The following is a 14859-nucleotide window of genomic DNA, read 5'->3' as shown; positions in this document are numbered from 1 at the left end:
GCATAAATTCAGGACCAAGGTGTTTTTTCGAGGGTTCGTAGCGCCGACACGAGGCGTAAAACTGAAGAACGTTGTAAGAGTATATAATATAATATATACACTCTGAAAGTTTGTGCGGTAACGCATCGTATATTTTGCGTATACTATACATTTGTAGACTGCCAAGGCCAATCTCGTTTCGACACAACCTCTACAAAAAAAACACAAGAGGTTATAAACGATGTGGGCGGTACGTAGAATGACCAAATAAAATAACCAATCGATAATAAGTTACCAATATCTCAGAAAGTGTAAAACTATACAAAATCATGATAGCACATGTGCATGTGTCTGGTTCAACATTCCCTTTAAAACATATTATGGCAGAAAACTGTAGCTTGAAGAGACTATCACAAATAGGTCAAGAACGTATTACTGTTTTCAGGCTTCCACACTAACTAACTAACTCTCTAGCCTTCTTAAACCCGAAGGTTCATGGCTGCAGCAACACAGGCCTTCCATCTGTCCCTATCTTGAGCAAGATATATATACTCTTTCCCATCCCTACCGATTTCCTTTAGGTCCATCTCAACGTTGTCCCTCCATCTTCGTCTTGGCCTTCCTACAGGTCTCTTACCATCAGGTTTCCCAACAAGAATCCTGTAAACTCCTCTTTCCTCTCCCATTCGTGCCACATGGCCTGCCCACCTAAGTCTTCTTGATTTAATTATTCTAATAATATCCGGACATGAGTACAAATTATGTAGTTCTAAATTATGTAACCTTCTCCACTCACCTGTCTCCTCATCCCTTTTAGGTCCAAAGATTTTCCTAAGGATCTTATTTTCAAATACTCTCAATTTATGTTCCTCTTTCAATGTAAGGGACCAAGTTTCACACCCATATAATACTACAGGCAAAATTACTGCTTTGTATATTTTAACTCTTAGTTTCTTAGATATTAAACGAGAAGACAAAAGTTTATGAAGAGAGAAGTAACATGCATTTCCTGAATTAAGCCTACTTTTTATTTCCTCTTTAATATAATTTTCATTTGTTAATATTACTCCTAAGTATTTGAATTTGGAAACTGTTTCAAACGAGTTGTTATCAATAATTAGATTTTGATTATTACCTAACACTTGGTTTCGGCCTGTAAGCATATATTTAGTTTTCTCTTTGTTAACTTCCAAACCTATCTCTTTAGCAGTTTTGAAAAATATTTTAGCATTATTCTTAATTGTATTCACATCATCCCCCAGTAAGTCTACATCATCTGCATATGCTAACAACTGAGTCACACCATTTAATTTTAGTCCTTCTTTAGTTTCTCTTACCTTCCTAAAAGCATATTCTAAGGCAAAATTAAAGAGCAATGGAGATAATGCATCTCCTTGTTTTAACCCATCATGAATTGTAAATTTGTCAGACATATTAATACCCACACGAATTTTACTTTCTGTTTCACTGGTGCATATTTTTATCATACTAACAAGCTTCTTAGGTATTCCAAACTCTACTAATATATTATATAATTTATCTCTTTTCACCGAATCATATGCTTTTTTGAAATCAATGAATAGCTGATGGACATTTTGATTATATTCCCACTTTTTTTCAAGTGTCTGTCTGATGTGAAAAATTTGATCTGTAGTTGATCGGTTACGTTTAAATCCACATTGATAATCACCTATAATTTCATTAGCATATGGGGTTAGTCTTGTTAAAAGAATGTTAGATAATATTTTATATGTTGTTGAGAGTAGAGAAATTCCACGGTAATTACTGCAGTTCATTTTATCACCTTTTTTAAACACAGGAACAATTATGGATTCTTTCCACTGTTGAGTGGCTTCCACATTATAAGTTGATTTTTCAATACGTAACTTTTTTTTTTTATTTCTGTGATCATATGCATTACAATAACATAAATCGTAAAGATGAGGACGAGTGTTGACATGATGTAGTTCGTGAAGGGACACTCACACAGAACACAAATGCCGAGGCCGGCACTGTGCTAACACTCCACCACGGAGGCCAGGAAAATGGCATAAATGAATGGAGAATAGCACTTCGCTATTCTATATTTTGCGATCACTAGTTTATTTTAATATATACACAAAAAAATAAGCATTTATACTTACTATTTGGTTCCTAACTCATTTCTACTTTCTGGACGAAAACTTGTAAGAAATGTTACGGCGTCTGCCTTGATTTTACTTTATTCAAAAATTTGTATCAATCGTTTGTTTTCGTTTTGAAGTCCGCTTGATTTACACTTTTAAAAAAAGTCCACCCGCTCATTCTACTTCCTACGCACTTCAAAATCTCAGCTCTCTGTTTTTCTACCGGAAATATTCAAATACCGATTATTTGCATCAGCAGACAGTAATTTTCCTCGTGGCGAGAAATTTATTCAGGATGAAGAGGGAGAAATAACATCTGACAGGTACGCTGGAAATCAAATTCGATTCATCCGAGTGGTTGCGCTGCACAAAATTATGCGCAGGAGAAGCAGGAAAGAGGGAATCTGTGCTTGCCGCCGGCGGAAACAACCGAAAGCGTGTTCGAATCTTCAGCTGCAACCGATGAAGCGCTGGCAAAATTACAGTGGAGTGCTCAGCAAACGCTGCAAAAGATTTGGGAATCTCTCACGTGATTACAATTCAAATACCTGATTCCCTCCATCCTCGCATTTACTGAGGCAACGAAGGTGCAACACCAGCCATTATTCCCTCTTGCAGAGAAGCCATTGGGAATTATTTTCATCCGAAATTATTCGTGCTGGGTTGGACCAGTTTACGATTCCCATCCTTATATGGTGAGACTAATTTAGAAATACACGGGATTGAACACACTATAGTGCGCGTCAAATCTCCTGCATATGGCGATAGCCAATAGCAGCGCACTGCAGCGGTGCCATGTCGAAATCTCACACGGAAAAGAGACAGCGTGGTTGAGCGAAACGCCTTGTCACGGAGAGCACGGAACATTAGATAATATAACATATAATAAACTTAATGGAAGAATAGAACATACCTGATTGTGTCAGAGGGACTGCATAATTGTTTCAATATTCTCAAAGTGGAAGTTGTACAGCCTTTGTAAGATATTTTGCCCCGTAAAGAGTACGTTATCCTTTTGGCAGTAGAAAATTCGCCACAATCGTAAATTTCAAAGACGGTTCTACGAACTACGTCTTTTTCAAAGTTATCTAAGTTTGTCGTTCTTTTTTGGTACGTTAATGTGCTTTCTAGGTGATTGAAACATTTGAGCAGGCCCCGATCCACATTGTTTTGCCCCCGAACATATCCGAGAAACGGTAGCTTGATTCACACCACACGCTTGAGCTGTTAGAGCCTGGCACTTCTTAAAGTCAATTTTACTTCTCTCTTCTTCACTCGAACATTTTTTTTAAAAAAAATTGTACACCTGAAAAATCACCCGTCGTGCCTGGCTTCGTACAACACTGTATTGTTCTCTCTTCTCTCGCTATCACTACCACTTGGTTTACTCAACGACATGCTGCACACACACACACACACACACACACACACACACTAAAAACGTGGGAAAAACGAACAGTGACGGTATCCTCTTCGTCAATTTCTCCTTCTACCATCACTGGGAACGAACCTGCCCTGTTCCCTTCGCTAATCGGAAAGTTTCGGAATGCAACAGGAACGAAGGGAGAACAAAAACGATACAATGCAAATACGTTTATAATGACATTGCTTCTACAGAGGGAACGGTATAAGCTACAATCACGCTTGTTTTTCGTACATACTCGCAAATTCATTATCTTTCCATCTGTTGAACTACTGACACTTGAAATAATATATTTATATCCGAGCGCCAGGTACACGATTTAGTAGCGAGGTGAAACAGGTTCTGAACTAGGCAACGCTGCACGTCTGCGATTCGCTGGTGCTGTTCAGCAGTTCAAGGCCATATGCAGGAGATTTGACGCGCACTCTAGTAGTAAGAGTGGGTCAAAATGCTCCGCGTTTGATTCGGCAATATGTCCAACGCCAGAGGAAAACTGTCCAGCGCAAATATTACATCAGAATGTGGGAAGGCAACACAAACCCCTTTTAAGCTGGTATCTTATTAGTAATATAGTGCTAATAAATATTACCACAGAAATATTTTATCTAAAACTGCTGGGACACGACTTGACTCGCCGCTATTACTTGCCCTGTAGCAGCCTCAGGTATGATTCATCGCACGTAAGTCAAACACCTTCTCGGTCAAGCGGTGTATTTAATCTTCTAACGCAAGCGCGGAATGCTTTTGTAGTTAGATTAGGTTAGTTAGGTTTAAATCTCTTAGAATAAATACACTACATTTAGCCTAACAACGAAAGCATTTAACCTGACGTCAGAAGACGAAACACTGCGCTTGACCGAGAAGGTGTGAGACTTACGTGCAATAAGTAAGACCAAGCAGCCACTCTCATACTGATGAAATTAATAGCGCCTTTCCAACCTTTTAGCAATTAATAACTTATTTTTACCAAAATGGTTTACTAGTAATACAGATATCGTCCCCCCCAACTTTCAAACAACAATAATGGTAAAGGCATGTCGCCCTACATTAACATGAATTATGCGTGTCTTCTTGCTTCGCCAAGTTTCATGGAGATCCACTTACTTCCAATGACGAAGGCTTATATATAACAGCGTAGGAATAATAATTAGAGAAACAGCAGATGAAGTATTGATCCTTACGCCTTCGATTTCTCCGACAATAAGTACCCCCGACCATTTTATAACTCCCCTTGGAGAGTGCATTAAATGCTGTCTTGAAAGGTTCAAGATCGAGTTGCTAGTCAAACACATTCTTCATTACCATCGAACAAAAACAAACAACATACGCAAACAGTAATGGTAACGAGAGAAGCAGCGTGGCAGCTGGGCGATATTTAATTTCGGTAGCTGATTTGTCAGTCATTAACAAACACCCCGTTCACATCTTCACATTACTATTACCAAATCACGAACTATCCAAAAGTTCACGCAATTTGCATCTCCAGCTTGAACGGGATAAATAAAATACAACTCCCAAATGCTGCTAGATGTAAGTCATTAGTCGCACATCGTTTTGAGCTCCCTCGTCTATTGACGTCATGATAACTGTTCTTGTTGTGAGGTTAGGTTGCAGTATATTTATGCTAACAGACCTAACCTAACAACGAAGGCATTCCGCGCTGACGTCTCTAAAAGAGGGAGTTCAAAACGGTGTGCGAATAACAGACCCATTGTAGTTACATGTACCTTTTTTGTGTGTCAAGTGCTTACGCGCCAGAAAATTAGAGGAAACCCGGTTTTCAGTCTCCCATATTTTACAAACCTGAAACCAGAAGAATGAATCAAATAATTTGTACTTACGATGCTCACTGTCTGCTGCTCGACGCCGTTTGCTGTGACTGTTGGCGGGGAGAAGGGGGGTCCTGTTGGTGGGCCCTCTTTCCCGGGCTCTGTGGCTTTCGGAGGCCCTGCCTCCCCGTTCTGTGTGTACTGCGTCGTGTATGGTGTTGCCATCCCCGTCTGAACCATGTGCTGCGGAGAGAGGAAAATCAATTAGATATATTTATTACATACATAGCAATGAAAGTATACACAGAGCACATCATCAAACAATTCTACTGGTATTAGGGCTACCAGAAACCAAACTTTCTGAAGTATATATACTTACCTACAGTAACATAATTCCGAACTCCCTCCAACTGTATAATTTAGACGATAGATTTGAACACATTTGAAGATACTTGTACATGGCGAACTACCGGGGTGGATTGATTGATTGAGTTGGTGTTTTAAGTCCACTTTATGCACAGTAAGGCTAATCGAGACTGGACCTACAGTTTAAAGTGGGATCCGAACCACAAGGTGCCTCCACCGGGTACCGGGTTGTATTGAATTCTTAATGATAACACTATTAAGCATTGTTTCTATGTTTAATAGAACACTTAAGTACTGACCAAGGCAGAATTTATTGTAAAAAAAAAAAAAAAACACCATAAATGTGACGTTTTGACCTTATAGCAAAGTCTTCATCAGACTCTGAACCAAATTAAAATTAAAAACTTCTCACAGATTTTAATTTGGTTCAGAGTCTGAAGAATACCTTGCTATAAGGTTGAAACTTCATGTTTTTGGTGAGTTTATTTGACAATAAATTCTGCCCTGGTAAGCATTTTTAGTGTTGAATTTTTAATTTCTATTATTGTAAATATATTCACGGACAGAATAAAACTATGACGTGTTAAATTTAGATTTGATTGTTTAATTTTTTTACTAGTTTGAGGTATGGTACATTTACCCTCTGTCCCGGGACTTTCTGCAGCACGCGAATGCAAACAAGTTCAGGACCATGATAAAATTCAAGCATTATTCCCGGTTTTCAAGGCGAACTTTCCAAAAATTCAAGGATACAAGAGATATAACACCATTAAGCCTTGTTTCCATGATTATGAAAAACTAAATATGCTGACCAAGGCAGTAATTTATTTTATTAAAAACAAACTAAACGTAACGTTTCAACCTTCTAGCAAGGTCTTCTTCAGACTCTGTATCAAGTACAAAAGTACAGAGTCTGAAGAAGACCTTGCTAGAAGGTTGAAACGTTACGTTTAGTTTATGTTTTTAATAAAATAAATTTACTGCCTTGGTCAGCATATTTAGTTTTCCATATACAAGAGATGTTTTCTCTACGTATTACCCACACACAGACGCACACAAATATATTGGCCATATGAAGGATCTGTGCAATTCTAATGCATCCAAAAATTCTACTTCAATTCAGTACAACGGTATGTATAAGTATTTAAAATATTTAATTTAAGGTGTGGCGTTTACATTTGCCATTTAACATACTCAGACTAGAAATACATCTACAAACACAAGGCACAAATGTTGCGGGATATAGTAATTTAGGAAACATTGTTAATTGTATAAGAATTTCAAATTTACCTAATCAACTTCAAGATAACTTATCTTGCAATAATCTTCCGTCTGTCCGATAGATTGTTATGTAAAGGACACTAACAAAGCAAATTGATTGAGAGAATTCAATTTTCCACGCAGCTGTCTTTTTTCCCCTTCCTCGATAAAAGCTAAACCGTGAAAAACTTGTCAAAATATAATGGCATTTGGATTAATAAAAGTTGCAAATTTTCACGTCTACCGAGAAAAATTCAAGCAGAATTCACGCATAATTCCCGGAGCCAATAATTCACGCATAATTCCAGGAATTCCCGGTGAGTTGCCAGCCTGAAGTTCTCCATGGAAGTAGCGACTCGAGAGGGCTCGACCAATGAACGCGAGAGGGGAAGTGAGTGCATGGAGGGGAAAACGTGGCAACTGCTACGTGGTATGCAGCAGCGTGCACTGCTTTGCTCCGCTCACTCGCTTTCTCCCCTTCTCTACCGTTATGCGTGGACTTGTTTCACAGATTCCGGAGACAAGAGTGTAGATCGACTCCATTGGTACTTTGTAGATCTTACCGAGAAATCGATACTTGACACGGACGCCTTAAGTTTATCCAATTTATGGGACTGGGCCTACAATTTGAAGTAGTATCCAAGCCACTGCCCAATGTGTCTCCGTCGGTTATGGAGCACACCTGGTTGACACGGATGAATGGACAGTGTGTCCATAAGGTTCCTTTATTTACAACTTTCTTGATTAGTATCCTCGTTCAATCAAGGTCTAAGTTATATAACTATTGTTGTGAATGCTTCTCAAAATATTGACCAGGCTGTCGATCGCCTATGATGTGTCTCAAAAAGGCTGCCAGCTCCTGTAATACGTGGCCAACAATTCACAAACCACGAAAATATTTCCACGACCTACCGACGACTTGGCGATTCCTAGGCTAGTGTCACTAGGTGGTGGTGAAGTTCTGGATGCGTAGGCTATTTCATCCACTTCCATAATAAAGTAAAACCTACCATTGGAAGCTGGAGCAATATGTCTCCGCCTTATATGTGCGTTTTCTATCACTTGACGGAGGGCGTATACGCATGGCACGTATGCGGTATTTTCTGGGGAGGAAAGATCCCAAGGCAGTACAGTGGGGAGGAAAGATCCCAAGGCAGTACAGCACACAAAACAAATACACAGAATGCGATGAAGAATGTAGCAGACATCTGTGATCTATAAGTTTCCAACACGGGAGTCCCGGTCAGGACAGTAATCCAAAAGTTTCCAAGATGGAATCCAGGTCAGGGCAGTAATCCATACATTTCCAAGATGGAGTCCCGGTCAGGACAGTAATCCATAAGTTCGCAAGATGGAGTCCCGGTCAGGACAGTAATCCATACATATACAAGATGTAGTCCCGATCAGGACAATAATCCACAAGTTTCCAAGATGGAGTCCAGGTCAGGGCAGTAATCCATACATTTCCAAGATGGAGTTCCGGTCAGGACAGTAATCCATAATTTCGCAAGATGAAGTCCCGGTCAGGACAGTAATCCATAAGTTAGCAAGATGGAGTCCCGGTCAGGACAGTAATCCATAAGTTCGCAAGATGGAGTCCCGGTCAAGACAGTAATACATAAGTTTCCAAGATGGAATCCAGGTCAGGGCAGTAACCCATACATTTCCAAGATGAAGTCCCGGTCAGGACAGTAATCCATAAGTTCGCAAGATGGAGTCCCGGTCAGGACAGTAATCCATACATTTCCAAGATGAAGTCCTGATCAGGACAATAATCCACAAGTTTCCAAGATGGAGTCCAGGTCAGGGCAGTAATCCATACATTTCCAAGATGGAGTTCCGGTCAGGACAGTAATCCATAATTTCGCAAGATGAAGTCCCGGTCAGGACAGTAATCCATAAGTTAGCAAGATGGAGTCCCGGTCAGGACAGTAATCCATAAGTTCGTAAGATGGAGTCCCGGTCAAGACAGTAATACGTAAGTTTCCAAGATGGAATCCAGGTCAGGACAGTAATCCATAAGTTCGCAAGATGGAGTCCCGGTCAGGACAGTAATCCATACATATACAAGATGTAGTCCCGACCAGGACAATAATCCACAAGTTTCCAAGATGGAGTCCAGGTCAGGGCAGTAATCCATACATTTCCAAGATGAAGTCCCGGTCAGAACAGTAATTCATAAGTTTTCAAGATGGTATTCCGATCAGGACAGAGAATTTTGCTTTTAAAAAGAGCAACGTAAGTTCTAAGGATTATCTTGGAATCCCTGAAGAAGAACGTAGGTCATGACGGTCGGCGAGGTACGATGTGTCAAAAGACTTAGCACACCAATTACGTTTCATAAAATGGACCTGCGATCTAAAGGTTAAATGCGCAGTTCCCGAGAGGAAGAGACAATACCTTTCCGCCCGGGCAAGCAAATTCGTACGAATGGCATTGTCGAGAAGCGAGTCTCAAGACAGCTGCACGCGACGTCAGATTCCTCGGCAGCGACTGCTACCAGACACAATGGGTGCTGCAGAAACAGAGAAGGCGGAGGATGTTAATCACTCACCGTGCCTAAGGTTATCTTCCGTCTCCCAAACAAAGGGTTTCCTTCCCTCGATTCACAGCCAGGGGAGCTGTTATTTACAGATATGCAATATTGATCAGTCTTACGGAGCCAAGGTTAATGAAGGCGAACGAACAAAGAGGAGGAGGATATTGGGGAAAATAATAGCCAATGCGGCCACTTCCTGGAACGGAGACTAATGGCAAGATTCTCAAGTGGGGATCCCCGAGGTATTTTTCCATCCCTCGTTATCTCGCCAACATTTCCTCCTCTAATTTTCTCTCTCAAAACCATTAACAACTCCATAAGAAATTTACAACTGCCGATCACTAATTCGCAATACTGTGCATAAAATCTCTGCTACACACACAATTGTCTACTTTTAGCAACTTTAACTGTTAACACTACAATACTTAGTATGTACTAAATGTTAAAAGCGAGACCAGGACAACCACACGGTATGAACTGAAAGACATTATGTACAAGCATTTCTCCAAAAGTACATTTTAAGAATATAATTTATATTTAAAAATCAAGCTAATGTAAAACTCTGTACATGGTACCTAAATGTGTAATGTCTATTAAAAAGAGTTAACATATTAGGACATAAGATATCAATAGGTCATCAACTTTCCTTCAAAAGTTAATGCATGCGCACGTGCGTAAATGGTAGCGACTAACTCAGGTCCCACTTATCGCACCAAACTCAAACACGTTCTTGGTCAAGGGGTCCCGGGTTCGAATCCTGGTCTGGGCATGGATGTTTGTGAGTGTCCATTCATTAATTTCATCATATCATCACTCATCCCCATCTTCGCAAATTAGCCAAAAGTGGCACAAGAAGCAAAGTAAATCAAAGCAAATCAATCAACATTCTTGGTCAAGCGCCGTATTTCGTCTTCTGACGTCAGGCTAAATGCTTTCGTTGTTAGGCTAAATGTAGTGTATTTATGTTAAGAGATTTAAACCTAAGAAACCTAACCACGAAAACCATCAGCGCTTGCGTCAGAAGATGAAATACGGCGCTTGACCAAGAAGGTGTTTGAGTTTGGTGCGATGACTCATACAGGACTAACGCAGCCAGGCTAAATTTCCAATGATGGTGCCGAGCGTTTGCTACTGAATAACCAGAGCAACTACACACCTTTCGTTTTATTCGTTATAAGGATACAAGCTGCAAAACTTATGTAAATAAAGTAAAGTGTAATTCGAAACTGAGATGGTTGAAGAAGGACGTAGATACAGACTTGTTTTGTACGGAAAGTGGAAATCTCACCCCGTGCACATCGGATCGATTCAAAGGACCTTTACGTGTCACACTGATATTTAACATTCCACCAAACGCTGAGAGAGAAAGAGGCGCAGATCCTTTTCAGACACAAAGCTACACGCTTAATTACTCTAGCAACTACTACAATCAAACTTTGGAAATTATTCTACACTTCACAATATTCGAAACGCGACTTCTGTCGGACACAATATGGCGCCCAAATAAGGGCCCATTTTTCCTTGACCTCTAAAGATTTCCGAAGCTCCTGCGCTCCAGAAAGAGATAACAGCAATTTCTACCAACCCTCGCTAACTGCCGGGACCCAATCGATAAGACGACCTGGAAGATTTCAAGGAAGCGAAGAACTGGAATGAGGAGTGTTTTGGAAGAAAAGCCTGGCAGCCGTTCCTCTATGATGCTAAAGTTTACCTGCCAGTTGAACGTCCTTCAACGTTGTTAAGATCAGTCGCATTCTGTCATTCACCCCCCCCTCCCGCCAACCCGGCTGAAAGAAGCACTTCCTAAATCACCCCACTTTTGATATCAATCCTATTCAAAGCAATACACAGAGCTTCTTTCTTGGCAGTTCTGAAGAGGAATTTCATGAAACCATACAAAAGGGACGACTTCTATAAACTTCAAGTATACGATGATAGGAAGACTGCGAAAGACCTGGAGCATGAAGAAAAAACTTCCATTTTCAATTACAGCCATCTCTGAGGACAATAACACTGGTTCAACAAAAGTGCTGCATCTTCACTTGTTTTCTTCCTGCCCTGTAAATCCACGTTTGAATATTTCCTAAGAGGAGGAGGAGAGACATTCCAAGAATAACGAGATATGCTAAGAAATATGGATATCTGTAAATTCTGCTGTGTAGAAAAAAATAATCAAATCCAAACCTGAATGGGACATAAACAGCTTTCATCCACACACGCGCGCACAATTCCAGGTGGACTGTGCATGGTAACAATGGAATAACATTACAATACGACTTCCTAATTTCATTCCCACTTACTCTGAGTTACGTCTAAGGTGCAATGAATGGCGCTATATCTTTGCGACACACTTCAACAAGCCATAGAATTCATCAAATTATAAATGGTCCATCATGTTCACAGGTGATGTACGTATATGGGAAGTACTGTAACGTTTCGTCCTTTTTACCATTTCTCACCTCGTACAACGCGAAGTGACACCCTTCCAGATTGAAGTTTTCGGTACTTGAATGCCACGAAAATACAGTGCATTGTGAAACTGTCTTTCTACACCTTTCACCACGTTTCCTTACGTGAAGTTAACGAACATAAGTACCTATTTTATCCAATGCTGTCAAAATTCTCTTTAAAAATATATACAATTTGGGAGTGGTGTATCTTCAATTTGGCTTCCTCTTTAACTGTAGTATAGGCTACACATTTTGTGGCATCCAATGTGTATAATGTAACCAATGTTATTGCATGCAATCTTGAAACTGTGCAAGTTTTCTATAGAAATGTTAGAACACTATGTAGGCTCCAAGATGAAGGAATTAACCACCTGCGATACCGCCGATAGAATTAGAATTATAACTAACATTATATCCCGACCTAAACATCCAGTTATATGCAAGTGGTACGATTGTTTCTGTGCAACTGTTTCAAAACCTAGCAATTTATAGCAATCACAACTAGCTGGACAGTGGTTGTTGACTGATTGGTTTGGTTTATTTTACTTCGCTTTCCTGCCACTTTTGACTGATCGCGAAGATGAGGATGAGTGATGAAATAGATGAAGGGACACACGCAAATAAGACCCATGCCGGGATTAGAACCCGGAACCCCTGGCATCGCAGCGTGGTGTATTAACCACTCAGCCACGGAGGTCAGCTGCTGGACAGTGGTGTTGATCGGGGGAGTCGCATATATGTTCGGGTCCTTTGCGGGTCTACTTCAGATCTTCCTTTTCAAACGAAAAAAAGGGAAAGAAGGAAAGGAAAGTGGAGCTATAATTCATCTCGAACAACACACAGGTGCGCCCTGAACTTTAGAGATCAAGTGTTCGAGTTACGCAGCAGAATGATCAATAAAGGGCCGACGATAAAACCAAAACGTCCCTAGAGAAAACATCTTATTCCAGAAACGAGCGCAGGTCCTGTTCCAGAGTCTGTGCTCCAGGAAGTTGCAGTTCGCGTGTCCCTTTTTCTCTCTCAATAATTCAACGAGATTACGAGTGTTCTGGTCCGCTTACAGAGACTATAAAATGAAAGATACAAAAGGACAATGGTGGACGTTGCGCATGCATATCGGATATTCGCGAAACGCGTTGGTGCACAAGTTTCTTCCCGAAAATTCGCCGATAGTTAACGTATTTTGCATTGACTTTCTCCCTGAAGACGAAAACCAACGCAAGGAATATCCGTGGAATCAGTGGCGTATTTAGGCTGATTACATGGAGATATCCATCCTCCCTTTGCAATATTCCAGAGCACGCTGCAGGGATCGGTGTCTGCATGCGAATATGCATGTGGGATCAGGGTTGAAACCAATCACCTGAGGCTGTCATTCACTAAAAATTAAATATACGGAGTAGGATTATCCGAAATATCTTGATATTTGAAATATCCAAATGTGTACATTATCCGGACGCTTCATCGTTTTTTAAGGTCTCTCCACATCAAGTTGTTTTGTTCGTCATGTCTGTATTTCTTACGTACGGATTCTCAGCATAAACTTTTCAATGTTTACCTTCATTTTCTTAAAATGGATTTCTACATTACCAAGTTCTGTATCTTTTTTAAGTTTGTTTATTTTTCAATGCGAGTCATTCGTGCAAGGATAATATGTAACCTCTATTTGGTAATTATTTCCTTAATTTTAGAAACCAGAATAACTCACCAAACTTGAATAAATAATAGCGATCTCCATACACGCATTATCTGAACCTGAATAAGCGAAAAAAATCTTAATAGTTTTCATACGAATGCTGGCTTTACAAAGAAATCGTAATCGTTTCCTGAAACATCTGTTGTTTGCATATGCCGAGTTTATGACGAAATTACCGATCTAACGCTTTAGATTCGAACGCCAGGTTAAGCCACAAGTTGTTCGTTTACAATAGATTCATCCTCCGTCCTCGTGATTAACCGACACAGATGCACCATTAGATTGATTGATTTGGTGTTGTAAGTCCACTTTATGCACAGTAACACTGGGCCTACAGTTTGAAGTGGGATCCGAACCACTATGTGTCTCCATCGGGTATCGAACCCGGGACCCCTTGATTAGAAGGCGGCGATGCTACCATTGCGCCATCGGGGAGGCCCTCGTGCACCATTACAACATAAGTATGAAAATATAAGGTATTCGTAGTAAATAAAACTTTTCAGTGGCACCTGAAATTGAACATTTGATTCAAGATTTGTATGGAGGGGCAAAGGCGTAACTTGGCGTAACAATTTTACAAGTTAAACTCTCGTTGACCTCCTGGAAACTGAGGAGCAAAGTAACGAGTAAGTTTTATGATTTTGCAAATGTAACAGTTATTTATCAAAATAATCCTGGATTATAATTTTATGGGCCTCAAAACTTTGATTCTCCCTCCCAAAGTTAAGCTCGAAGTTCGCTTCTGCTCACCCCCTCCCCCAAGTTAAGCTAGAAGTTCGTTTCTGCTCACCCCCCCTCCCCCAAAGTTACGCCTATGTGGAGGGGAGCAGTGAAGTGTACAACAATGAACTCCCTTATGGAGAGGAACAGGTCATTTCAATCTAGATTTGTTGAGAAAACGTGGTTCCGCATTTCCGCAACGACGCTTTCCAGTTGAAGCCATTTATGTTCGGCTAAAACATCTCTATTGTTCATGAACTTTCGTCTTCTGTAGCAATTATACGGGACTCTTTCACAGCCATTCCAGAAGTTGAGAAACCTAATGCCAAGGCCAAGTTGCAGCTCCCATTGAAGAAGCCAAAGTGGGTCTCGAATTGATTTGCAAACTTTTAAGTTCTTGGAACGAACTGCTGCGGCTCTGCTACTGCAGCTTCGGCCAAACTCCTTCAAAACTTCTCCTCAAAGGAAGCCATTTGTTTCACTGCAGTTAAATATGCTGCGTATACAATTATTTTCCTGTCATGGAGAGAA

At 40.4% G+C, this 14859-nt stretch overlaps 1 protein-coding gene across 22 annotated transcripts in view; it reads right to left on the bottom strand.

Moving 5' to 3' along the window:
- The window catches only part of Rbfox1 (RNA-binding Fox protein 1), an 886300-nt gene that overhangs the window by 87371 nt on the left and 784070 nt on the right, over positions 1–14859 (bottom strand). For all 22 annotated transcript variants that reach the window (XM_083136853.1, XM_083136859.1, XM_083136855.1 and 19 more), the window contains one exon: positions 5370–5540. In XM_083136853.1, the coding sequence (XP_082992979.1) occupies positions 5370–5540 (171 nt within the window). The remainder of the gene's footprint in view (positions 1–5369; positions 5541–14859) is intronic.

This window comes from Lepisma saccharinum, chromosome 15 (genome assembly GCF_977018435.1).
Source record: "Lepisma saccharinum chromosome 15, izLepSacc3.1, whole genome shotgun sequence".
NCBI classification, from domain to species: Eukaryota; Metazoa; Arthropoda; class Insecta; order Zygentoma; family Lepismatidae; genus Lepisma; species Lepisma saccharinum.
Note: the sequence above shows the minus strand (reverse complement) of the source record. Positions and strands in the feature narration are given on the sequence as shown.